A 26610-nucleotide genomic window follows, 5' to 3' on the forward strand; every position below is an offset into this window, starting at 1 on the left:
AGTCGGATTAAAAATCTCAAATTACTCACTTTTGCTCATTGCCACAATAAAAGAAAATTTGAAATCTTTAAGTCAAAAAATCAAATAATTTAATTTTCAAACTTATTCCAAAAGTAAGCGTGAAATTTTCAAATCTGAAGTTTTGAGTTATTCGCAGTTACAAACTGCAAACATGTCAAAACAGATCAAATAGTTGTTCGCAGTTAATTGCGAACAGCATGCTCCACAAAAACAGGTCAAAATAGCTATTCGCAGTTACTAACTGCGAACAACTATTTTGTCTTTTTTGACCTGACCTCAGGTTTGGTAATTGAACGCTTACTTTTAGATTAAGTTTAAAAGTTAGATTATTTGGTTCATTTTTTTGATTTTTTAACTTAAAGATTTCAAATTTTCACAATAAAAGGACCACACACTCTACGTGTTGGACTCTCGGGGCTGTTTACTTTATTTATTTAGTAGAGTAAGTTTAGGAGTTAGGCTATGTAATTAACTTTTGAAACTAGGTTGATATTTCAAAGACTTTTATATTTTGATTATATTATTGGTGTATTTTAAATTTTAATTAGTTTTATGTTATTGTCATCAACTAATGTCTAAAACTCTACTGCAGTCACAATACGAAGTAAAAATTCAATCAATATACAAGATTTAGTGATTTACCTTGAGAAGTTCGGTAGAGTTTCCCAAACCCGAAATCCGGATCTGGGTCTTGAAAAATTGGACCGTGGATTCGGATCCGAATCCTCCCTTTAAATACGGATCTTAATACAAGTTCTCTTGTTCTTTTTTAATCAAACAAAACAATGACACACCAACACCAAGAACATGTGCAAGCTCGAATGCTTAAAACTCAATACTTGCTGATTTGCCTATGTACACAAACTTACTGTTCGTTTCCAACTCCAAGAATCCACTGTGCTAAATGAGTCAAATATGGTTCTGCTTGCGAATGACTGCTCAGAATTGGCCCAAGGCTTTGAAGTTCGGCATTGAATTCTTTCTCAAATTTCCTGCATCGAGTAATTTTCATGTGCAATGAGTAGAAGTCGAGAACAGACAGATCAAAGGCCGGAAGACGTTACTGATTGACTTACAAGACAGACTCTGTAACATTTGCATTTTCTGTGAATTTAAGTGCCTTGGATGAAGTTCTGAACTTTGATTCTTTACCCAACTCTGATGGTTCAGCAATTTCGATAGAAGAAGATACCAACCATTGAGTAGCTGCAGCGTACTGAAGACATATAAGCTTAAGTCTCTCCATTTTCTGCATTTGGCAAATTTATGAATGATCAGAATAAGCCCTAGATTTACTCGATAATAAGCTGTCATTGTTTTCGTAGATTCGGGTATTTCGAAGAAAAAAAATCAGAATATTAAGTCAGATAGAACTTTACCTTGAGAAGTTCGGGAAGAAGCAGCATACATTCTCTTAGACACTTCTCAAGAAATATATCATGATACTGGAGAACCTGTTCAACCAAATTATCCATTCCCAGTGTGAATTGCGATGAAATAAAACGTGCCTATTGACAGGAACCGCACCAATCAAGGCTTGGTTTAGTGGACTTTGGATAGGATGGTATCGCATAAGCTCGATATATCCCCCACTATTCACACTCTGAAGGAGGAGGATTGCTCTTTTTCCTATGTCCCCGGAAAAAGTTTCGAGGGGCCAAGCTGTTGAAAATAAGCTAGGTTTTACTTGCTATGGGTTGCAAACAGGTAATGCTGTTCAAATAATCTAACAAAACATGAGAATTCCCCCCACCCCAAACTCCATGAAAACAGAAACCCTGTGTAATATAAATCCCATATATAAAAATAATTTTTAATAAAACTTTTTAGACAATTGATTGTACAAAACATGATTTATGGCCTATGGGTTTTTAGATCATTTGGACCACTAGATACTCGGAATCACCTTCAGCATTCAATTATATGTTACTAGACTTTTCATCAAATATTGCATTTTTAGTCACTCGTATAAACATTTGTAAAGTGCATGGCTTCTAGGATGCACTATGTTTCGAGAATTCTTAAACTTGGGTTTTCGCATCCCTCCATTCAGAAATTTCAGCTGCCTATTTCTATACGATAGAATCACGGAACACAAGCTTAGCATAGTTTGTAACAAAAGAGAGAAATGGGATTGTGATGGCAGCAACCTTAATGAGCATCAAAGTTATCAATAATGAATTTCTACCTCATCTATACTCTTCGCTGATTGCAGCCTGTTGTTCATCACATGCCAATTGGGTTCAAGAACCTAAAGAAAAAAACACCTATATTAAACAGTGGAAAAATCCAACTACAATTTATGACCATCTTTCAGATGAAGTAGAAGATGAATCACAGGAACCAGGCTATCGATCATCAAAGAAACACATTTGCTTTAGTACTAGACGTGAGATACAGAATGATAAAAATATGACACAGAAGTCAGAAAACACCGTATGTTCCACAAAGCAACAGAAAATAACAAGTTACCAAGAATCAAGCATAGCATTTTACCTCAAATGTTAGGTAATGAAGAAGACTATTGATAAACTTAAGCATGCTTCTACAGAGAAGGGAAGAACGAGAGATAGCAGTTCCCTTTAAATTAGCAGTACGAACTCCCTGCAAAATGAAGTCATCTTACTAAAAAAAGACGCGAGCCAATTATCTAGCATAAAATTTGAAAGCATAGTCAAGATTTCAAAGACTTACTTGGTGCATTTGCCAGGCCCCACAAAGCTGGCGGCTGACATGTTTACAATGAAACAGAAAACGAAATATTAACTGATACTTGGTCAGGGCTTTTCTCGAGATAACAAGGGAGAGTGGCCATTGTACCTGAGCACATTATCAGAAAAAAATAGGACAGACTCAAGAATTGGTGAAAAGCTGAATGCCATTACATACAAATCAAACAGAAATCTAATAATAATGACTGGTTTTAAAGGTATCATGTGCATTCCAAGGAAACGACTACATCGGTGGGATTTTGAGGACACAAAACTAAGAAATAAACTTTGGTAGTCAAAAAAGTCGATACATTGTTGTTTAGAAGATGGAAAATCATTCTATGATTTTCTCTTCTTTACCTACTAGGGGGAAAAGGGGGTGAGGATGGTCAATTAGAAGGTGTTTGGTATAAAAAGTGGAATGAAATGGACAGAGGATGCATAAAAGGGTAGTGGTATTTTTAAGTATTAATATTATTGATCGTTGGGTATTAACTAGAAAGAGGGGTAAGGGTATGAGAATGGTGAGAGAGGAAATGAGGAGGATGAGTTTGCTTGTTTATTTGTTCCCTCCCATGGCATTGTTGTATCAAAGTAAAGCAGTCACTTTTAGGCTTTAGCAAAGTAAATATAACATTACACACAACCAAAACAAACATTAGGTAATGGATTTTTTTATTTGATTCCATTTCCAACCCTTCAAAGAAATCTATCAAACACCCACTAAGTGTATGGATGACCGAGACAAAATATTATCCATAGGAAATGAGTTGCAAACAGGAATGCATGAAGCTTTTTCACATCCTCATTCATGTACAAATTAAAAGATTGAATTGGTTGTTATTCAACCATAATTGTCCTAGTAAAAGACTAAAAGCTAGAATGTGTTCCTCTTTTTCTCATTGTTTTTTCCCAAGTTACCTCACCATAAAAGAAGCAATGAACTATAATTCTGTTGTCGTAAAACATGGGATTAGTGTTACCCAAATTCTCCTTGGAGAGGACTACACAATGTAGTTCTTAGAAACCAAAAACGCTTACAAGGGTAAAACTATGGTTGTTATGAGCAAGTTTGAAGCCTGAAAATTTTTGGTACCCTAAGAGGACAACCATGTGATAACGCAAACATGAACTGCACGAATTTCATGATGGAAAATTCAGATCAATTTTGGCTCAAACCTATAAATGGTTTACATGACTAAAATTAATCTGATTAGATATGGCTAATTGAAAACAGGTTTATATGTGTGCATTTTTTTTTTTCATTTACTCAAACACACGTGCAATTCACACACTCAAATGCAAGAAGAGAACACTAAATTACTCATATAAAGTATTTGTTATTAATCAAACGGGACAACTTATTCCAAAAGACTAGCCAATTAGGTGAGAAAACCCATTTGATGTGTAAACCTCTTCGTTGCTTACACAACCAATGCGGGACAAGCCCAATAACTTGCAATGGGCTCAAATCCATTATGACCTAGGATAACCATGGCAGTGAAATAGCCAAAAGATGCATATGACAAAGCAGAAAGAGGTAGTACTAAATGTAATATGAGAAAACGTAATTACAAGCTATTCAAGAGGGTTGTACTCTCCCAAAGAGTCGAAATTCAATTATAACAATTCTCTGTTACCCTTTTATTCCCCCATTAAGCTTACAGAACCACATGCCTCGCCCCAAAATGGACCAGACTGCCAAAACCCTGCCCATGGCTTGCCAATGGCCTTATCCTTGGCCTTTCACAGCTCATAGACTATAAATTGCATATGTAATTTGGTGTAATCTTACTATTTCAGGGCCAAGGCAATGGATATTGGATATTGGTCTAAAGATATTTAAAACTCTCAACTTTCAGGCAGAGTAATAACAGAATATGCTAGCACATAAGATCTATGGAACTATAGCTTCAACCAACAAATACATCAAGCATGTGGAACAAGCAAGAATCTCATACTTGTCTAGTTCACTAAGCAGAAGTATAATGAACAAAGAAGACTAGTCAAAACACACAAACTTATTACCTTGTAACTCAAGGAAAATGTCTCCAGGCCAGTAATGCTTCCTGGTTCCTCAAGATCATTATCAGATATAGCTTTGCTAATTTCAAGATCTTTGAGCATGCTCAACCTTTTAAGCAAAGTACATTTTTCCTGAAGTACAGAAGTACCATACCAAAATGTAATCAAATCAACTTATAGCATTTCTATGAAGTTATTCAAGCAATAGGTAAGTAAAAGCTTACAACACAACATGTCAAATCTTCATGACAAGGATCTGCTGCTGCTGCTGTGGATCGCAAAGCTAAGTCCAAAAGTGACTATATGACAAAAAGTACTTTCAGACGTATGTTTTTGTCTTAAAACACAACTCCGTAACATAAGGAAATAGAACAGAAAGGGCAAAGTACACAGCCAGGCAGTAGAAATGCAAAAGAAATATATGATAGAAAAGAAAAGTTCAAGCAACCTGCAGTTTCTCTACAGAGATTTCCTCCATTTTTTTGTTCAGCTCCTCTCGAGCTATATCCATAAAGTGTACAAGAAAATCGCCCTGCAAAGTTTTCATAATTCCACAGAGATAAAACGTTTTCAAACAGGGAGATAATTGTGACGACTTCAGAGCCAGCAAAGCAAATGATAGTATACCAGAGGCGTAAGGCTAAATGAGCTGTAAGGGGCATAACTGAATTTTGTTATAGGAAAAGGAAATCTTCTAGAAATGGAATCTTTTTGTAACCAACTTTTAGCAGCAAGCTTTTAGGCTTTGTTTAGCTATATATATCATGATGTAATAATTGGTTTGGGGCATCAAAAAATTAATACCAAATCATTCCTTTTCCTCTACTTCCCCATCCTTTTCTGTACTCTTCTTCTCTTTACTTTCTGCCTCTTCCCTTTTCTCCCTTCTGTATTACTCATTCTCACCTATATTTCTGTACTTCTGCTGCTGAATATCAGGGTTCACCACAATAATCCACCATAGAAAAATTTTAAACAAAGCAAAAAGGCAACACACATACTCAAGTTTTCCACCCTTGAAAAAATAAGGGCATTAATGTATAAATCAAAGGTATGCCACCAGGGTGTTCCTGGAATTCAAATGTAGGGCAAGGTAACATCTGATTTCTTAAGTGAAACCCCACTTGCCAACAAACCCATTCTCTCTCTCTCTCTCTCAACGGGAACAACGAAATGGGGATTGGGGTGCCATAAGTATCGGGTTTCTTTTGCCACCGATTCTTACCTATTTGATACAATTAAACAAATTGATTGATTGAAAAACCAATTAATCAGGGAACAGCTGGATAAAAGTTCCAACACTAGCAGTTAGCATAAATCACATCTCTGCGCCTCCCCAGCAAAACAATTGAATTGAATCCCTATTCTGTGGGGTTTGGCAGCTAAACTATTGATGTCAGAAGTTCAGTGAAAATAAGCAGTTGCGTATTGATTAGCAAGGTTATGCTTAGTCAGACGTCAGTCCTCAACATGAGATTCTTGAGTAAGATCCCTGAGTTTGACAGAGCATATGATGCATTGCCATCAACCTGACAAGTTACAACTATTTATAGGACCAGAACAGAAGATAATGATTTTAAAGACACCAAAAAGGACCATATGATTCATGATATAGAAGCATAACTGTCAACTGCCAAATAACAAAATAAAGAGCTTACTGGCAAAAGAACACAGAAACAGCAGCCAGCAGGATTGTTAAGAACTTTAGAGAGACGTACACATACTAAACTAAGAGTTAAATAAAACAACTTGCACCAACAGAATTTCATATCAAATGAGTAGGAAGATCTAAGAATACCTGGTCAAGTAGAAGATAGTGCTTTATCGATCGCAGTTTTCCCATCAGATCGTACTGCAAGCACAAAGGCAGACAGAATCATTGAGAAACTAGAAACTCCGACACAACACATTTACATCACTGCCACAACTTGGAAAGTTTTATATGAACTCATACAGACTCTCTTTCCCTCTCCCTCTCTCTCTCTCTCACACACACACACAACACAAACAAGAGGGGGATAAATAATTCAAGTGACTAAAATGCACCTTCTCTCTGATGAGATTCAACAGCTCACCGCTGGCAAAATCATATGCAGATTTTATACATTCAAGATAGTGATGGTTTGAACCAAAATTCCGCAATTTAGAATTTTCTGACACTCGAACCTACAAATCACATTACTTGTCAAAGGCAGTATTTTGTTATATCATACATCTTGAGTTAAACATACAAAGAAGAAAAAAGAACCTGAACATTATGGCCACATTCCCTCATGACATTCAGATATTTCCCTGTTGTCAAAATTGTCCCAGCAACATCAGAAAGGAAGCTAGGAATGCTACTTTTGAGGCTATACCGTTGTCGCCAATACTTTGCATCATAATCCATGGTGAGACTTTCCTGAAGCAAGGGGAGAGTAAATGACAAGAAAATGTGAAAAGCAATGCATTACTAACACTATCTGACCATCTCTGGGATAAGCATACCTTTTGCAGAGATTTGTTTTCTGCTATGAAGAATTCACCATAAGGATCATCGATCACACCTTCATAAACCCACCTAAAGGAAATCTTCCAGTGACGTAAGAGTTTGAGCTAGGATAACCAATTATATATCATAATACTTAGATTTCACATAGTGGTGGGACATTCAGTCACAAAAATCCGAGAAATAAGCTTCAAATATACTGTGTATAGTTATCAGGAATCCAAATAATCATGATGGCCAACGTGAACACTTAAAAGTCAATTTTTATTCTTAGCAAATCAATTCCTGAAAAGGGAGAAGTTGATCAGTACCAAATGTAAAAAATAGTGTCATAGCAATAGAGCAGACACGTAAAATTATGATGTTTCCCCAATCCTAAAGGTCAAGAGGCATGATTAGAATGCCCCTTCATCTGTACAGGTTGCAGAATGTGGAGACATAGTGTAAAAATATGGTTGCGGTCATGGTCACTGTAACTGTTGCAAAACGGATTTTGCAATCAATGTGGCCTATAATTCGGCTGTTATGAACTCAAAAACCTTTACGATACGATGATGTGGTCTTGTTTTTGCACCATGTGTGGAGATGCTTTTTAGCTTTTAACATGTGAAAGTCTCACCTTTCCAGAATCTCGAGATATGCTGAGCTTGTACATTGGGCCATCTTTTCTAGCAATGATCTTACCACATGATCACCAGCCATGGCTTTGGCCTGCAAACGGAAAACTGAATATGAACACAATCATAGTTTTATGATAGGTTAAAGGCAAAGTAAGATCAAAATCAGTCACATGTGGGAAAAAATAACACTACTCCATGATCGCTCTTAAAATTTGTTGTTGATCTTAAAGTCTAACCTGGCTTTGCAAAAGGTTGAGAACATCTACACCTGCATAATCATTTGATGAAGCTTTCTGGATCACAGATGACAAAGCCTTGATCGATCCCATCATTGGCTACAAGAACATAAACAGGATAGGAATTATAGTACCACAAATGCTACAAAGCTCCTTCATATTTAATCTTATAAAAGTTTCTCAAAGGTCCATTTTATAGAAAGTTCAACCTGACAATAAAACCACAATCCCTGCAATGAAAGCCTACCGAGGCGAAATTGATGCTCAAGTTGAGCCACCATGGCCTGATAATCCTGATCAACAATTCAAAAGTGGAAGGTAAACCTTTATGATCAAGAATTTTTTTTCACAGTAATTATATATCTTATCAAAGCCTGTAAAGTGTATTAAGGATAAGAATAAGAACAATCGAGTTTAGGACGAGAAAATCAAGGATCGATGGAGAGTATTTTGATGAAGAACAAGGATATGTGTAAGGGACACAACAACTCCCTTAGATGAAAATAGAGAATCTATGAGAAAAATACAAAAAAAATGAGGTGGATAGGGCTTTGAAGAAAATGAATAATGAAAGCGATTGGGCCAGATGGTATACCTATTGAGGTATGGAAATGCCTAAGGACGACAGGATTGACTTAGCTATTTGATCTACTGAACAAGATTTGGAGGACAAACAAGATGTCCAATGACTGAAAAAGTACTCTAGAGCCCATTTCTAAAAACAAAGGAAAAGTCCAAGATTGCTTCAACTATCAGTAACTAAAATACATAAGCCATACTATGAAGTTATGGGAAAGAGTGATAAAGATACGTATGAGGAGATATACATCCATATCACAGCTATAATTTGAATTTATGTCAGGGAGGTTTAGATTGGAGGCAATTCATCTTATGAGACATATGAGAGCTACTATAGGGCTAGAAAAAAAATATTTGCATATGGTTTTTATTAACTTAGAAAATGCATACGACAAGCTAGCAAGAGAAGTACTTTGGTGGACAATGACAAAGAAGGATATTCCCAAGATATACATTACTATAGAGCAAGATATGTGTCGAGAAGTAAAGATACAAGTTAGAACATGTGGAGGGACAGTGGAGGATTCTCCATTCACAATTGGCCTTCATCAAGGCCTGACCCTAAGCCCCTTTCTTTTTTCAGCCCTTAATGAGATAACTCGATCAATACATAAAGCATGCCTTGGTGCATGTTGTTAATGATGACATTGTTTTGGTATATGAGATAAGGAAAAGGGTAAGTGCTAAGTAAAACAAATGGGAGCACTAGAAATCCTAACTTACTAAGGGGTGTGGGGGAATCAAAATCAAGAGTGTTGTACTAAACTAAAGAGAGAGGCTAGAAAAAGGGGATAAAAGAATAAGTGAAACAAATACATAAAAAAAAAAGAATAAGGGGACAAGCAATTCTTCTCGCTTCTTAATTTACCAGAACTAAGCGGCCTCTCAAAAAGCATGTAGACAAAAAATCAAATGACACATTTTTTTCTTCTTTTTTATTGAGAGGTAGGGGTGGGGGTGTAATTGCATGTCAATTAAATCAGTAGAGAAAAGTTGAAGGCCCATAGATCATACACCTACCAGAAGAAGTGCTCTAAGTGCAGCTGCAAAGGCGTGATTAACCAGCCCCTTCTTGAACTGTGATCTTGACTCAACGAACTGATCAATTAATAGATAACTTTCGCACAATGGAAATATGCGCTTCGCCAACTCCTGCAACACTTACCGTTATCTTCGTAGGGCTCAATAATTAATATTCTAGAATTTCTTAAAGTCCAATCACAAATCAGGAAATGAAATTAATTTTCAGGTGAGAATGGCCTCTACTCAAAAACCTAAAGGAATTGGTTATATACTAATAAGGCATACAATTGGTAACAAAATCAAAGAGACATTGAAGCAACCAATGACATGCAATTTATCTAAGCTAACCAGCACAAAATGCAAATACATCACAAAAAACCACATTGCTCGACATAGAATTAGAAAAGTATTGGTAGGAAAAACAAAACTCACTTGGAGAGCCAAGTCCATAGATGCATCAACTTGGAAGGTAAATTCGCTGTCCTTGCCGCAGATTCTTCTAATAGAAGTGTAGCGCCCTTCAATTCCAACCATAGCAGAAAGAAGATCGTCGATAACAATGAGTTCCTACACCATACCAAGTAAAAGATAAAATCAAGAAAGCCCAAATAGTAATCATGCTTAATCAGGGTGAAAGGTAAGTACTAATGTCGCATTATTTTAGTTCCTACTTCGTACTAAAGTGTGTAACATCAAAAGCAGATCAATACCCTCCCCCACGTCAAAACAGATTTCATCATGTCAGTAATAGCAGTATAGCACAATATATTTATAGTAAAAAAAGTCTTTTCACTTTAAACTTCCCCAATTTAGTAGTCCATCAACCTTTTCATAGCGGTATCTTGGAAATTAATTAAGTTTTGAACCTTGTTGGAAGCAATCATGCAGACATTACAGTGGAATTACATGCAAAAGACTCCAATTAATCCTCCAAGTAAAGCTTTCAATGAAATATATATACTTTCTGCAATGTGAAATTATTGGGCAATTACCACATATAAAATATCTAATTATATAGATAATAAGTGTAATAATTTAGTAAATCCTAATTACTTGCTAGAGAATAATTAGGAGAATCGTTCTAACCAATTGAATAAATACATAATTATTATTCTAAAATATCACACCTAAAACTAAGACAAAAACATTTGGAGTATTTTATACTCTAAGATGGAGCATACTAGTCCGTCCCATTCATTTTGTATCATTTTAGATTACAATGTGAGAGTTTTTACTCCTAAGGGATGCAAAATGAGTGGGTCAGAGAAGTATTAATATATGTTCATGGATAACCTTCATTATGTAAACATAATCATCTACGTAATGGAAAGGGGTTATGGAACCTAAAGCGCATATTACATTTGATATAATTCATCAATTATTGATGAATGTTGTATCTTAGCACAAATAAATATAAGATGGGCTAAAAGGTTTTTCTCATTTTTTTTATGTAAACAATGTTTAACACTAACTGTGATGACTTAACAATAATTTTAATTAGGGAGTTCTGAAAATGTAAAAAAAATATTTCAGTAGGTTAGAGTATTCTCTTTAATGGTGAATGAGAAGTTGTAACACCCGAATTTCCTCCCGTCCTTTACAGTTTTGGTTTCGTACAAGGGGTCGATGGATCATTCCGCCGTGATATAGTTTTGATAGGCCGTTGATGCCTTTACCTTATTAGATTCTAAATAACCTTTATTTTTCTACAAAGGCGCACAGTTTTAGGACAGATGCTGCCGAGATTTCCACTAACATTTTATTATTATTTTATTTATTTTAATTTAATGTAACACCCGAATTTCCTCCCGTCGTTTTCGGTTTTGGTTTCGTACAAGGGGTCGAAAATTCAGGGGTGTTACAGAAGTGACAACACTTTTCACTTGTATCACTCATTAGAAACAAATTGTGATTTCCCTTCTTGTATTCCTCCTTAATATATCATCATAAATAGCCCCTTAGAGTGATGAAGAGTTCCATTTCTACCGTATTAGCTCTTATCATGGCCAGTGGACGGAATAAAAGAGCAATAACTAAGGCTCTTGCAGAAGTACCTAGAATTACACATCTATTGATCAAAGATATGATGATATTCTCAATTACAATTCGTTCTATTATATTGTTTGATATCCTAGAGATTATCTAAATTTCGGTAATAGCACCCAATATATTACTACACAATTAACCAAACAAGCTACTACCTTTCATTTAAGAATAACTTCCTAGTTCTTACCGCAAGCATATGACTACTAAAAGTGAATACTCTTACATCCATACTAAGATTCACTCCTTATAAAGACTTTTTCACTGGAGAAATCCTCTAAGACTTAACTCTTGTTTAACATCTTTGAAGAGCTTGTCTAGAAGTATATAAGGCTCAATGCTAAATCACTTAACCATAGGCGCGCACACTTTCGCGCAACTAAACTAAACTATTATCTATTCTTAGTAAATGTACAAATTCTCAAATTATTTTCAAAAACATTAGGCAGGTATTATCAATGTCTCTTTTCTAGAATAACAACGAATTTCAAGATAATTAATTTACTATAATACCTGAACAGACGCATGATAATATCCAATAACTTTCTCCACTTCTGAACTGCTTAAGATCCATACATTAGAAAGATTATATCAACTAATCAATTAAATTATACATATGAATCTTTAAAAGCAACCATAAATGTAAAAAAATACTCTAAACAATTCAATATATCAAATATCAAACTTAAAACTCCAAATTAAGTAGAACCTGAAGGAATCGATGGAGAAACCATTGATTTCTGAATTAAGAGATGAATCCTTAACCTCCTAGGGTTTCCGAACCAAAAAATAATAGTTATGGCACAAAATGACGAAAAGGAAATAAAAATGGGGCAAAATTATAGAAATTAGGGTAAACCTGATGAAATCGACCAGTTAAGAAAGGTCTTTCAAAATTCCACCGTAGTGTAGTTGGTGCAGTTGATGAAGGAATCGAGTCCATTTTAATGGATAATTTCTCTCTCCTCGAATTATTCTTCGCAGTTTCTCTCTGTAAAAAAGTACGACAAGAGTGAGCTCTGGCCAGTGAGACCGAGTGTTGAAGAAGAAGGTTTTTTGTTTTTTGATTTCGGAATAATCAAATTCTTGAACCCGCCATTTCTATTATTGAGTGTTGATGAAGACTTTTTTATACTTCAATTTAAGGAAAACCTTTACATCCAAAATTATTAGGGGGAAACTGCAAAAAATAAATTAACTATTGTTGGATTGGTTAAACACTAAAACTCACTGCTGAAAATATTACAAATAAAGTTGTGAGTTTCTTTAAAATAAACAATATATAAATTTATTTTCAGCGGATTAAGTAAATGTTAATTTATTATTGACAATTTCACCAAATTATTTTTATGTATCAATACGATTAAATTGATGGATTTTGGGTTAGCTTATATATTTTTAGGTTGGGTCATTTAGTGGTTGTGTTGCTTTCAATTTTTGCAAGTTTGTGTTAATTCAAAAGAGAGTAAATGTAAAATCTTGTTAGATCATCTTAAGCTATTGAATTTATTATATACTTTTATAATTTTTTATAAATGTCTTGATAAATATTAAGTCTATAACAAATATTTTGACAATCATACAAAAAGCATAAAAAACATCAAATAAAAATGAAATGAGTAATTATTAATAAAGAACTAGATATGTGACCTTAACCATTGAAATCTATATGTTGATAGTGCCTTTGATTCCTCCTCATTGGCCAAACCATAAACCCAAATTTAAAACCAAAAAGATATTTTGCGGGTTGCCTTGATAGAAAATTTGAAAAGGATAAGAGAATTAAGGTAACTTTTAACTTATTTCTAAAACTAAGCGTGAAAATCCTAAACTTATGATTTTGTACTGTTCTCAGTTATAGGTCAAAAAAGACAAAATAATTGTTCACAGTTACTAACTGCGAATAGCACTTTGACTTTTTTTTACCTATTCGCAGTTAGTAACTATGTGATGAAGGGTGCACGTTTCTTATCTTTCACAATACTTGTTGAATTCACCTTCTATCGGGTAAACGATTATTTTGTTCAAAGACGTGAACGTGCTAGTGCATGGTTACTTGGAGGACACATGTATACAGCGCATGCCACCAGGATTATCAATAGAAACACCGAGAAGGCAAATTTCCATGACATAATCGCCTTTGATTATAGAAGAGGTGTATTCGAAATTAAGACTGGGAGGGGAAATAGAGAATCATCCAATGGGGGTAAGATTCAATATGTGGACTTGAATCAAATGAAGTGCACATGTAACAAACTTGAGATATACCACCTACCTTGTTCAAATGTACTTGTTGTTTGCATCAAACAACACCTTTCATATGAGCGGTTTGTGGATCCGTGCTATACTTCTCAAAGTTATGCAAGTACATGTGAACATTACTTTATGCCAATGATCGATAAGGTCATGGCCTCAATACACGGGCTTTGAACTTAGACATGATCCCGATCAAATTCGTGGTTAAGGGGGGTCTAAGTCTAAGAGAATTGTCAACGAAATGGATGAGGGAAAAAAGAAACGAAATAATTGTCGTCGTTGTGGGAGTGAAGGTCACAACACTAGAACCTGTAACTCCAGGTAATATAGTATATATATTATACTAGTATGATACTCTATAACATATATAATAATGTTAAACTTACCACAAAAATGTATGATACATAATTACATAATAGTAATATTAACTAAAGTTACTGCGAACACAGTAGTAAAGGAGATGGATCCAGCAGCTCCAGGACCCTTAGACACTAGTGTGTTAACTATACAGCAAGAGCACAGGAGCACAACTCTTTGGGATGCCCAGGTTAAGTGTACGATAATAATGATTTGAATTTAAGTAATAATAACATACAAGTAACTAATTTATATGTCTATATTCATAGGTGTCCGATACAGACACGTCAGGCATTAGGCATCCAGATTCCGTTCCGTGGGTGATCGATGAAAGGATCATCCCGTACTTGGAGCTCACGAAGTTGTATGACTTTCACCTCGTTGCATACGACAGAGTTGACCATGCTATTATCACAGCATTGGTCGAGAGATGGCGTCAAGAGACACACACATTTCATCTTCCTCTAGGTGAGGCTACCATCACACTGCTTGGTGTAGCCTTACTGACACGGCTTCTCATCGAAGGACGTGCCGTGTCAACAGCCGGACGCCAGCTATCAAGCTGGCGTGACATGGTGCATCGCATATTGGGAGAGCGCCCTCCAGCGGAAGTCATTAAGGGGAGCGGTTTGCGCTGCACATGGTTGGTTCAGACCTTCTCGCATCTCCCCAAAGGTGCTGATGAAGGCACCATTTCCAGTAACGCCTCATATATTTATAAGAGTTGTCTTATTTGCCGATAAAAAAAGCAACCAAATACAGTTCCTGTACTTGACTTTACTTGATGACCCGTGGGAGCGCATCGCCGAGTATAGCTGGGGCTCCGCAGCCCTAGGATACTTGTACATGAGGCTATGTGGTGCTGCCCATAAGAACATCAAGGAGATTGCAGGACCACTAGTCATATTACAGGTAATAACAATAACATTTAATTCTAATCCACATTTGGTGAATTACATACTAATTACATTTACAATCTTCAGCTGTGGGTAGGGATGGTCATGGGGCGGCTCTGGCCAAACCCGGACCCGGACCCTTTTATTTTATTGGATCCAGACCCGGATCCGGACCCTAAGGGTCCAAAATTTTCAGACCCAGACCCGGACCCTACGGATCTGACAGGGTCTAGGGTCCTTAATGGGTCTTATACAAAGCCTCTTCGATTTGTTAAAATTGAACCTTTTTCGAGTCTTTTTGTATTTTTGTAAGCAACTTATTATCGTATTACAAACACTTGTTCGAGTCCATGAAATTCAAATACAAAATAATTACTAGAACGTAAAAACACTTGTCTAAATACATAATTAAAAATAAAATATCAAAGACTAAATGATATACATTATATTATAAATAAATTAAGAAATAAATTAAGAAATCAGAAATTTAGTCTTTAGTCTTTACTGCTTTAGGATTTAGGCAAAAACGGATTTTTAAATTTTCATTATATTATAAATAAATTAAGAAATCATAAATTTAAAATATAAAATTTAAAAGTTTAGGGTCCGGGTCGGAGTCTTCACCTTAGGACCCGGACCCGGACCCGTGAATTTTTTTAGATCCAGACCCGGATCCGATGGGTCTAAAAAATTAAGACCCAGACCCTTAAAAAAGGGTCGGGTCCGAGGCGGGTCCAACAGGGTCCTGGACCCATGACCATCCCTAACTGTGGGCGTGGGAGCATATTCTTATCGGCCAACCTTACAAAACCGTTGGTCGTGGTGATGCTGCTCTTTCGCAACAACCCCCACCAGATGTTGCATATGGTTCAAGGTGGAATTTTGCACGCCGGACGCGCAAGCACATCATTTACATTTTCATAACATATATTATAGTTTTTGTGGGGCCCGTACCCTGCGGAAGCCTACGCAGCTGTTCCCGAGCACTCGGGCATTCAATCAGGTGCGTGGAGGGCTTCTGTGCCACTCATATGCTTCGACATTGTCGAAGTACATCTACCAGAGCGCGTACTGTGCCAATATGGGTTGGTACAGGGCATTCTACCGCCTTGTGACTCTGAACCTGAACTGCACCTGATTTCGCGCAAGAATCAGGGTACGGTGAATTGGATGGAGATCAACTAGCGCCACATCGCTCATTGGGATCGTAGACTTGAGCTGCTGGCTCAAGGTGCGCCGATCGATGTTCATGGCGCACCTACTACACCGGACTACATGCCGTGATTCCTCTCCATCACTCGCCGATGGATGGCACCACGTGGCATCATCGCAGCATCACATTATACACCTGCTGCGCCTACAATGACTCAATTTGTAAGTCTTCATTTGCATTTAAATGATGAAGTTGCCGATTACATAATATAATATTACATTAACTAAATATTAATTGCAAGCACAAGATGCGGCAGTACAGCCACGAGGAGCCGGTGAGGGAGATTGCGCAAGGCATGCTCGTCGGCACGCAGTTCCAGCACTTCATACCGGAAGTCACTATAGAGTCGTCACCGGCTACCGCCGATACACACGTCTCATCTCCTTCTTATGACTATCATTTGGAGGAGATGGACCTTTCATACCCCGTAGACGTTGCGGAGACCTCACAGGCTGGGCCATCACAGTACTAGTCCCCTTCTCTGCCAGAGCGACACCCGAACGCCTTACTAACGTAGGAGGCGTAGGAGACCAACTCAGTTGGATAGGGTAGATGAGGGTCCTGAGCGTTAGCGTTTCGTTTTTGTGTATTTGGATTGACTATATATATATATATATATGTTTATCTAGTTGTATATTTCAAACATTTGTATATATTTAGTTGTATATATATGCTTATTTACTTTATCATAGCTTCCAAGCTTTGACTTACTAATGTTCGGAGTTTGGCGATGAATCATCCTGCCTGAAACATACATTGACTTGTAATTACTTATTATAATGTCTCTAATGCAAATACAACAAATAACAGCTCAATAATTAGAAAAAAGAAAATTAAGTAATGTAGCTGTTTGCAGTTAGGTCAAAAAAAGTCAAAGTGTTGTTCGCAGTTAGTAACTGCGAATAGCTATTTTGTCTTTTTTGACCTGTTCGCAGTTACTAACCGCGAACAGCCCCAAACCACAGGCTCGGGATTTTCACGCTTACTTTTGGAATTAAGTTGTAAGTTATTTTATTTGTTTCATTTTGTTGATTAATTCTCTTATCCTTTTCAAATTTTCGCCTTGATAACCTTCTTAAGTTGGACTAAGCTTTAGAGTTACACAAAAAGTATTGCATAAGACCGATTTTCCGTAATATATATGTCATATATGAGTTAAATAGTCCAACAAATACAAAGTAAAAAGAAAATCAAAATATTGCTTCTCATTTTGAGGCCATTTCACAAGAGTAGCTACAAAGTTTAAGATAATCACACTTATTACGATAAGCACGACTAGTCTTGTGTAATAGGCCGAATAAGGGTAGGGTCAGGCTCAAATGAAAATGGGCCAGATTGGATGGTGATCTAATAAATATAAAATGGGCTTACATAAGTCGTGTCCTATTGGTTAGCTCAAATCTAACCAAACCCATTAAAAACCCGTATATTTAAGAGTTGGATCCAAACTCCCAATAAACCTTCACCCTGTTGCACAGGTTTAAACACAACCAAATCAAACTAGTTTTAATCTCAAAATCCATCAACAATATAGTACTTCTACTAATTACTACATATTATATAATCACACATTTATACTATCTAAATCCCACGAGTAATAACTTAAAAGAGTGGACTACATGGATATGGTAGACCATACACATGAAGGATAAAAGAAGCCTATAGCCACACACACACACACACGACACATGAAAAACCCCATCACCTTATTACCAAATATACCAACCCACCCCGCCCTTTTCCAAACAAACATTAACGGCCACAAAACAAAATCAAACAGAGAGGATGCTTAGTGCTACCACCACTTCATCAGCTGTTTCTCTACCTTCAATTTCTCTCTCTAAAACCCTAATTTCTTCCAATTTCGTCACTAATTCCAGAAATCTTTCCTGCTTCTCTCGTCAGTTATTCCATTTGTTTAATTTTAGGTGCTACAGTAGCAGGAGAAGCAATAATAATCTTGCAATGACGTCGAAGTTTTCTCCTCGCGCTTCGGCTCAGAAATTGAGTGATCCTGATGAGTTGATTGACTCCGTTGAGACCTTCATTTTCGATTGCGATGGTTTGATGTTGATTTTTATTTCAATTTTTTTTTTGCTGATTAATCTGGATATTATTGAAGGCTATCTTCATGCTTGCAGGTGTTATTTGGAAAGGAGATAAACTTATTGATGGAGTACCGGAAACACTCGATATGCTGCGGGCTAAGGTTTGCATATTCTATTTATGGAAAAATTAGTTGATTTGCAAATTTGATGACAATATACATGAGTTGTGAAAACGTTAATTAGTTTCATGCTTGCTTATAGGGGGTGTTTGGCAGATGAGAATGGAAATTGTTAGACTTATACGAGACTTGAGATGAGACTTAGGATGGGACTTTAATTATTGATTTGAAAATTCTAGGTGTTAATGATATTGACTTAAAGTTTCAATAACATATTAACAGCTACTAGTATTTATTTGCAAATTGGATACACTGGGTTAAAGACTTAAAAGTAATGAGATTTTTAGACATGAGGGAGAATACACATGAGTAAAAGTTATAGGGTCATATGCAAAAATAGAAATGAGACAAAATTGTTGGAATTGACTAAATTGAAAAAGGGAGCAAATAGAGTGGGACAGAGGACTATAGACTTAAATACACACTAATTTTTACTATACCATTGTCACTCTCCATTCTACTAACTCACACTCCTTAATCTTTAATTCACTAACTCGCACTCTTTACTCCCACTCTACTAGCCCACTATCATATTAAGATTAGTGCATATTTTTTTAATATGCATTAAGTCCATACAATACTTTCTCTGCAAATTGAGAACAATATACATTAATAATACATTGCTAAAGCCAATCTGCCTAACAAAGTAACAACTTTATTATTTTCACTATTTGGGAATTTTGCTATCAGTTTGCAAATTGATATCTATGATTAAATATTGTATTTTTTACCATAATATGTGATATGTAGGAGGCCATTTTGTCCCCCCCCCCTTCTCTTTGTTAGCTCATTTCTATAGATTTCGTCTTTTTACAGGGAAAAAGGTTGGTTTTTGTGACCAATAACTCAACCAAGTCTAGGAAGCAATATGGAAAGAAATTTGAGTCTCTTGGGCTTAGTGTCAGTGAGGTTAGTTTCCAATATGTTGCATAGAATTGTCTGTGAACGTTTGTACTTATTCATTATACACTTCGTTCAGGAGGAAATTTTCGCATCATCTTTTGCTGCCGCTGCATATTTGCAATCAATTGACTTCCCTAAAGATAAGAAGGTATGCCTATGAGATTATTTTCAGATTTATCAATGGTGTTTTTCTGATTTTTGAGACTGGTATTGGCCCAAAAGAAGTGATGTGACCTAGGTGTTCTGTTTTCATTGGTTTAGCATTGAGAAGTTATAGTTACTATTAACTTTTAAGCCCAACTTGTGACGAACTTTTGAAATTTGTTTAGACTAGGATATGACCGAATATAATACTCACTCTGTCCGTTTGGGTTTTTCCCTTTCGTATCACGCGCGTTCACTTGGATCAACAAGGGGAAAGCTCAAAGGGATGCAAGGAGTGTAGTATTATTTAAGTAAACTGGGAGAGGATCTTCTGTTAAAACTTTGTATGTACCAGGTTCAAGGCTCTTGACGTTAACGGGGTGTTTGGTTATTGCCTTATTGGTAATAAATGTTAGTAATAAGAATTAGTTTTAGTTTTAGTTTTAGTATTAATTTTAAAAAAATGTTACATGTTATTCCCATAGCGATGAAACTTTCATCTTAAAACATGTGTTTTTCTTCATAGTTTTCCATTACCACCTAACATTATCTTTTCATGTGGTTACGGATGAGGATTAATTTTGTGAAAAAAAAAAAAAAAACTAGAGTAAGACAAGCAAGATCATAAACCTTGTCATGTAGTTTTACTTGCTAAATTACATTAGATTTCCATTACCATTTTCCCCATCTAATACCAACAATTAAATGAGTCATGAGCTTCATTAAGAACTTCATTCTTACCATTGATCACTTGTAGCTACTGTCTTGGCCAATTAGTGAACATTACTGCTTTGTAGGTCTACGTTATTGGTGAGGACGGCATTTTGAAAGAGCTTGAGCTAGCTGGATTTCAATATCTTGGTGGCCCGGTATGTTTTTTTTTATACCATGAACTTTGGAGTTTGTACATTGCATAACATACACAATAGCCTAAGCTATGTAAGAGCTTGACTTTTGATCTGATATGTTAGACTTCACACAGTAGAGGACATATTGAGTTACTAGAAACTACTGAAAGGTATTCATCTTTATATCAAGTACTAATATATGAGAAAGGACCAATCCAGTTAAGATTAGTTTGTGACTGTTGCTCAAGTGTGATCACCTGCCATCCGTCAAAGTTCACCTTGTACTAAGTCATCATCAAAGATATTAAATAACGTTAGATGCAAAATAATCAAAGCGATTGAATTTTTTTGTACATTTGTTCATGCAACAGATCCTCTATAGAGTGTCACGTTACCCTAGGTCAGAAATTCAGAATTTATGATTGGCCCACCAGTATCTTATTGAAGAAAAAATGACTTTGGATTTCCTGTGGTAGACAGACTACTTTTGTGTACCCTTTATCATCTCGATATATGGAACTTATTCATGCTAGGGCCTGTACAGAAACAATATAAGGTGTTATTTGCTCGACATGTACTCATTGCTCTTGCTTGCTCATTCATCTTTACCCTCATGGATGTTAGAATGATAGTTGTATCTGTACTTTCTTTGTGCAGGAAGATGGCGATAAGAAAATAGAATTGAAGCCTGGTTTCTTGATGGAGCACGATGAAAGTGTAAAGTCCCACTTCTAAACTTTCACTTGTATTTAGACATAAACATAATGAAATATATATAACTGTAGTCCAACTCGTACGTGCCCTCTTTTATGTAATGTAGGTTGGTGCAGTTGTGGTTGGATTTGACAGATACTTCAATTACTACAAAGTCCAGTAAGTTGCTTTTGGTTAATTGCTTAATAAGTAGAAAGTAGAACAAAGGAAACATATGGGTTGCATAGTTTTTCTTCCTGTGCTACTCGAAATGCTCAAATGCCACCTAGAATCTGGACAATTCTTTCTCGCTAATCTGATTGAATTATTCATCCGGGAATTTGATAATGATTTATACTTCCATTTAGAAAAGTTCCTAATCTGCACGACTGCATGCTTTGCCTAGGAACTGAATTAAAAACTTTATATATATACTCAAGCTGTCAAGTGATCTCTGATCAATGTTCTAACAAAAAATACATTTACTTTCTGTTCACCTGTATTTGCTATGTGAATGCGTGACATGATTGATTATGAGAAAATTTAGTATCATTTGCTGTAATAATCACCTCTAACTGGGTTATTCTTAAAAACTGGTTAATCTAAACTCTAAAGTCTTGACTCTGGTACCAAGATACTTAATGCTCCCAAGTTGAAATTTTTTGTTTTCATTCAAATAGTTGAATTTTTAAGCATAATGTCTTAAGCCAGTGTTGTCACAGTAATTTTGTGCATTGAATCTCAGTAGCTACAATGAGAGTTTTCGTACTGCCTTGCACAGTTGCACTATAGATAAGTCTGAACTCTGAAATTCAAAGTATAGTATGATCGTCTATGGCTCTTAATCCCAACCGATGCAAGTATGCAACAATAGTCAATAGTTTAACGATGCTAAATGCTAGCAAGTTCTACTGTTTCTACTATGTTCCAAAAAAAGTCCTGTTTAGTATATACTCTTTTTCTTGCCTCAGGTATGGAACTCTATGTATTCGTGAAAATCCTGGGTGTCTCTTCATTGCTACAAACCGTGATGCTGTAACTCATCTTACCGATGCTCAAGAATGGGCAGGTTTTTACCTTTCTCTAATTACTTGATTCTTTGTACACATTTGCATGCACTTTATTAGGACGACTATGAATCTATGGTGTTAAAATCAATGCTCCCCTTTATCCTATGCATTAATATTACTTACTGATGTTGAGATTCCTCGTTTTTACACTTCTTATACTCAGGTGGTGGTTCAATGGTTGGTGCTCTTTGGGGATCTACCAAGCAAGAGCCTCTTGTTGTAGGGAAACCTTCTACATTTATGATGGATTATCTAGCAAACAAGTATGGTGACCTAAATTGTTATTTGTTTTCATTACAGAATATTTGCCCCTAAAATGTTCATTGATGTAACTTTCTCGAATTCCTCAAGTGACATAGGCCTTATGTTTGAATATTTGATCCCTTATGTCAAGTTTATGGTACAACCATATCGTAAATCCATATGCTTCTCTTTATACTGATTGATTCAACCTTAAAATCGACAGGTTTGGCATTACTACGTCTCAAATATGCATGGTCGGGGATAGATTAGATACTGACATACTGTTTGGACAGAATGGTGGCTGCAAGACACTTCTTGTTCTATCAGGTAAAGCCTTGACTACTGATGTTATGCAAACTTGTAAATTTTTACATGCATAACATAATATGCCTCATTTTTTCGGATTAAAGGTGTAACTAGTTTTGATACGCTTCAAAGCCCCAACAACACAATCCAACCTGATTTCTACACCAATCAAATCTCGGACTTTCTTTTACTTAAAACCGCAACTGTTTAAGCAGGTAACCTTCTTCAGCTGAGTTCTTTCCGACAATTGAGCTAGCTCAATAAGCCAGTTGCTAAAATCCATAAATAGCATCATTTTGAAGCTTGAATAACTTGTTTTAATAAAGTGATAAAGGTTAAGATCAATGTACAAGACATACATTTGTGAAACATTGAATTATATGGTTACGTTCCAGCTGATTTTTCGAGCACAGGAACAAAGTTTTCCACTTTTCGGGGACAGTTGCTCAAATCTCATTAATAGAGAAAGCCATTCGATTGTTATCGTTTTCATCCCTTTCGCTTGTATGATACAAACTTGTGTATGTTGTATACAAAATCTCTTTATTTGACAAACCCAATTCGATTGCTGGTTCTTGGTTAGTAAAACAACAGAGAGGCTTGTTTTTGTTGCTCGAATTCGAGCAAGTGTATGTTTTTCTGCTGCTGGTTGTCACTCTTCCCATCTGACGTTAAGCAATGCCATGCTTGTCGCTTGATTTCTAGAGTATTAGCCCCCGGGTCCTGGTAAAATAGAACATAAAGGGCGCTCATATACAAATTGAAAAAACAGTCATTCATAAAAAGAGAATTTTTTATGTATTTTAATTATTTAGATGCCTACTTTACTTTTTTTTATGTTTCAATCATAATGTTTGTATAGTTGTATCTATTAAGACAATCAAGATTGTTTAACAACCGAACAAATTAATTTTCAAGTCGTAATCACGACAATGTATTGTTAGTTATATGAAAAAAAAAAAAACAAATATAACATATGGAATCATAGCTAGTTTTCTATTAAAATTAAGTCATTTTTATAAATTATATAAGTTTTACAAATAAAAGTTTGATATTATATTAAAATTCAATTTATAAAATTCTGAATTTGATGCCTTATTTCCATCTGAACATCTATCACAAAAATAAAACGGAAAATCTTCGATCACAATGCTACATCATGATTACTTTTTTTTCAAATTTCTTTTAGTAACATAAAATACTTCTAAATAATAATTTTTGTTTTTGATTCATCTAAATAATAATTTACATTAACTCTTATTTGGACTTTTTATATATTTAGGCATTTGAAATGATCAGTCCCCTATTTTTTATCCTAGTATCTATGAGTACTCAGTACTCTATAACTCTTTTCTTTATTTTGAACAGAGGATTACTTTATAGCTCTATTTTGCTTATAAATACGTTAGAAGTACCTAAAAAGTATTTAAAAGGACTATTATGAGACAATTTTGTATCATATTTAGATAATAATAAAAATAATAATAATAAATAATAATAATAATATTTATTATTATTATTAATATTACCAATAATTACAAGTTCTATGTCTACAATTCCAATTTTGTTGGAATCATAGCTTATACAAACACACCTCACCAACCCTATTTAAGAAATGAAAGACCAATTTCAGTCCTATGGGGATAGATTGGATAAGAGAAAATCTCGAATATAGATTTTGTCCTCGGCAATGACACGGTTGCGGTGTTATCGTTAATTGTCTCTTTAGTAACTAATAATCCCCTGTTTATTTCATTTGTTGTTCTTATAAGGAATTTTTTCATTTATATTATTAATTTTAGACAAAAATAATCTTACTCATCTTCATTTTTATATTTTATTAATCCTTATGACTCTCACATGTCATCCACTAACTTTATTTTAACACTTTTATATTTCTTATGGTCCCCACATGTTTTCCACTAACTTTATTAAAATATTTTTTTATTAGTTATGGTTCTCATATTTTTTCTATTAACTTTCTTTAATATTTTCTTAATATTTATGATTCTTATTTTTCCTTCAACAAATTTATTATTCAACAAAAAAATATTTCCACTATCTAAAAATTCTATTTTTCTTAATTCCCATGAACATTCCTTATGAGAATTTCATTAAGGAACGGAAGGAGTAGTATATTCTACATAAGATTGTATGTAAAACCCCAATTATTTCTGTCGGATCTTCAATACTCGAACATAGATTTATCGCTTCTACATTTTATTTTAACGATAAAAGTTTTGGTGATTAATTTATAAACCAGTCTAGTCTATATCACTTGGACATACATGAACTGTATTGAGTACAAGTTTTTGAGTTCGAGTAACATATAGCATGGTAAATGCTTATTGACCAGATCTTAAACTCTAACAAGTTATTTCGTGTTTTGATCGAATAGAAATAAATATAAATAACATAAGCATAATTTAACTTATTCTATTTTATTCGAATTAAAAATACATATACATTAATTTAATAAAGCAAACAAATAGATTCTTCTCTTGATCAACATTCATTACCTTATCTTTGCAATATAAATACATGCATCTACAATCACTCCTCCATATAGCTAGATAGATAGAATTCAAAATGATTGTTACAATTCTACATCATATATCCAAATACAACCACAAATGAAGGGTATGGGAATGGAGTCTTGATTCCCTAACCACCAAATTGAATAATAATAAGCATTCAACTTAAAGGGCAATGTACTTTGAAATTAAAGATGAACATCTTTTATGTTACATCACCAACTAATTTACACAACTACTATATTGCATACTTTACCATACATAATTGCACGGCCTACAAACAACATTATCACTTATTCTTCCGTGTTTTTGTCACAAGTATAATCTTTATAAATATAAAAAATAAAAAATATGTGATTTTTGTCATAAGTATAATCTTTATAAATATAAAAAATAGAAAATATGTGATTTATGAGAAGGTAGGAAAAATATGTGAATGCTGAGAATTAAATAAAGAAGAGTGTGAGTCATGATCAAAAATAAAATGTATCAAACCCCATAAGACGAACCAAAATGAAAACTTAGAAATTTATAGCGTGTATCCTTTCCCATGAGTACTTGGGTTCAATTCTTGCTAGTCCTTATTGTAACACCCCGGCCCAACGGACCACCGGTGACTACTCATGAAGACTGTAGACTAGCCCCACAAACCAACACAAGTCTTTCCAGCGCACTTTGGCCTCACTCGTGCGCACCCGGGAAAACTTCACAGGAGGTCACCCATCCTAAGATTGCTCCCCACCTAGTACGCTTAACTGTGGAGTTCTTAGCAAATGGGCTCCCTAGAAAAGCACCTTGTTGATATGAGTAGTCTATCAATCCTTTTTCAAGCTAAATCTGGGGTATTACACTTATCGTTTTTCCAGCCTACCCTGTAACGAAAAAAAAATTATAACTCGAAAAAAATGAAAAGTGATCTCAAATAAGAAAAGAGTTATTCTTGTGAAAGTCCGTCTCTCGGTAGCACGACCTCAAATAAGAAGCCTATATTTTCAAATATATATTAGATAAGACATAAGACGCGTTTCTTGGTGAGACCATCTCATATAATAATTTCTAAAAAAAAATGTGTAAGAAATTGATACATATCACGTTAATTTGCTTCTTAAATTTACATGACCTTCCAAGCTAACTTTACATCTATATATACTTGTGTATTACATATATTCATTCC

The 26610-nt window shown here is 35.1% G+C and overlaps 2 protein-coding genes across 5 annotated transcripts; one reads left to right on the top strand and one right to left on the bottom strand.

The window, feature by feature from the left end:
• Positions 1-626: 626 nt before the first annotated feature.
• Positions 627-12936, bottom strand: LOC130797034 (gamma-tubulin complex component 2). 2 transcript variants are annotated; one of them, XM_057659505.1, is made up of 21 exons: positions 12606-12936; positions 12456-12514; positions 12260-12305; positions 10136-10270; positions 9701-9832; positions 8311-8394; positions 8102-8200; positions 7865-7956; positions 7245-7317; positions 7006-7158; positions 6804-6923; positions 6556-6609; positions 5206-5289; positions 4982-5056; positions 4761-4889; positions 2716-2841; positions 2518-2625; positions 2210-2272; positions 1401-1475; positions 1098-1270; positions 627-1013 (listed from the first exon to the last, which is right to left on the bottom strand). In XM_057659505.1, the coding sequence occupies exons 1-21, from the start codon at positions 12687-12689 to the stop codon at positions 887-889; spliced, it is 2091 nt and encodes a 696-aa protein (XP_057515488.1). In that variant the 5' UTR covers positions 12690-12936; the 3' UTR covers positions 627-886. The 2 variants fall into 2 exon arrangements, with proteins under 2 accessions (XP_057515488.1, XP_057515487.1); XM_057659504.1 differs by having other exon boundaries at positions 12260-12308; positions 12606-12928.
• A 5138-nt stretch (positions 12937-18074) lies between these two features.
• Positions 18075-23490, top strand: LOC130797036 (phosphoglycolate phosphatase 1A, chloroplastic-like). Of its 3 annotated transcripts, none has more exons than XM_057659509.1 (12): positions 18075-18530; positions 18610-18677; positions 19512-19604; positions 19675-19746; positions 20540-20611; positions 21248-21307; positions 21411-21463; positions 22255-22352; positions 22517-22616; positions 22820-22923; positions 23007-23117; positions 23298-23490. In XM_057659509.1, exons 1-11 carry the CDS (start codon positions 18254-18256, stop codon positions 23111-23113), a joined length of 1104 nt encoding a protein of 367 aa, XP_057515492.1. In that variant the 5' UTR covers positions 18075-18253; the 3' UTR covers positions 23114-23117; positions 23298-23490. The 3 variants fall into 3 exon arrangements, with proteins under 3 accessions (XP_057515492.1, XP_057515494.1, XP_057515491.1); XM_057659511.1 differs by having other exon boundaries at positions 23316-23490; XM_057659508.1 differs by having other exon boundaries at positions 23007-23490.
• The last annotated feature ends 3120 nt before the right edge of the window (positions 23491-26610 follow it).

This window comes from Amaranthus tricolor, chromosome 12 (genome assembly GCF_026212465.1).
Source record: "Amaranthus tricolor cultivar Red isolate AtriRed21 chromosome 12, ASM2621246v1, whole genome shotgun sequence".
Classification (NCBI taxonomy): Eukaryota; Viridiplantae; Streptophyta; class Magnoliopsida; order Caryophyllales; family Amaranthaceae; genus Amaranthus; species Amaranthus tricolor.

Bases quoted from the DNA above. Each gene is read 5' to 3' on its own strand.
- LOC130797036 (XM_057659508.1), top strand. From the start codon at position 18,254: ATGCTTAGTGCTACCACCACTTCATCAGCTGTTTCTCTACCTTCAATT. The intron at 21,464-22,254 runs GTAAGTTGCTTT...TTCTTGCCTCAG, and splicing joins TTCAATTACTACAAAGTCCA to GTATGGAACTCTATGTATTC. The intron at 22,353-22,516 runs GTTTTTACCTTT...TCTTATACTCAG, and splicing joins CGATGCTCAAGAATGGGCAG to GTGGTGGTTCAATGGTTGGT.
- LOC130797034 (XM_057659504.1), bottom strand. From the start codon at position 12,689: ATGGACTCGATTCCTTCATCAACTGCACCAACTACACTACGGTGGAAT. The intron at 7,957-8,101 runs GTTAGACTTTAA...TTCCGTTTGCAG, and splicing joins TCAACCTTTTGCAAAGCCAG to GCCAAAGCCATGGCTGGTGA. The intron at 6,610-6,803 runs GTGCATTTTAGT...TTGTGCTTGCAG, and splicing joins TGAATCTCATCAGAGAGAAG to TACGATCTGATGGGAAAACT.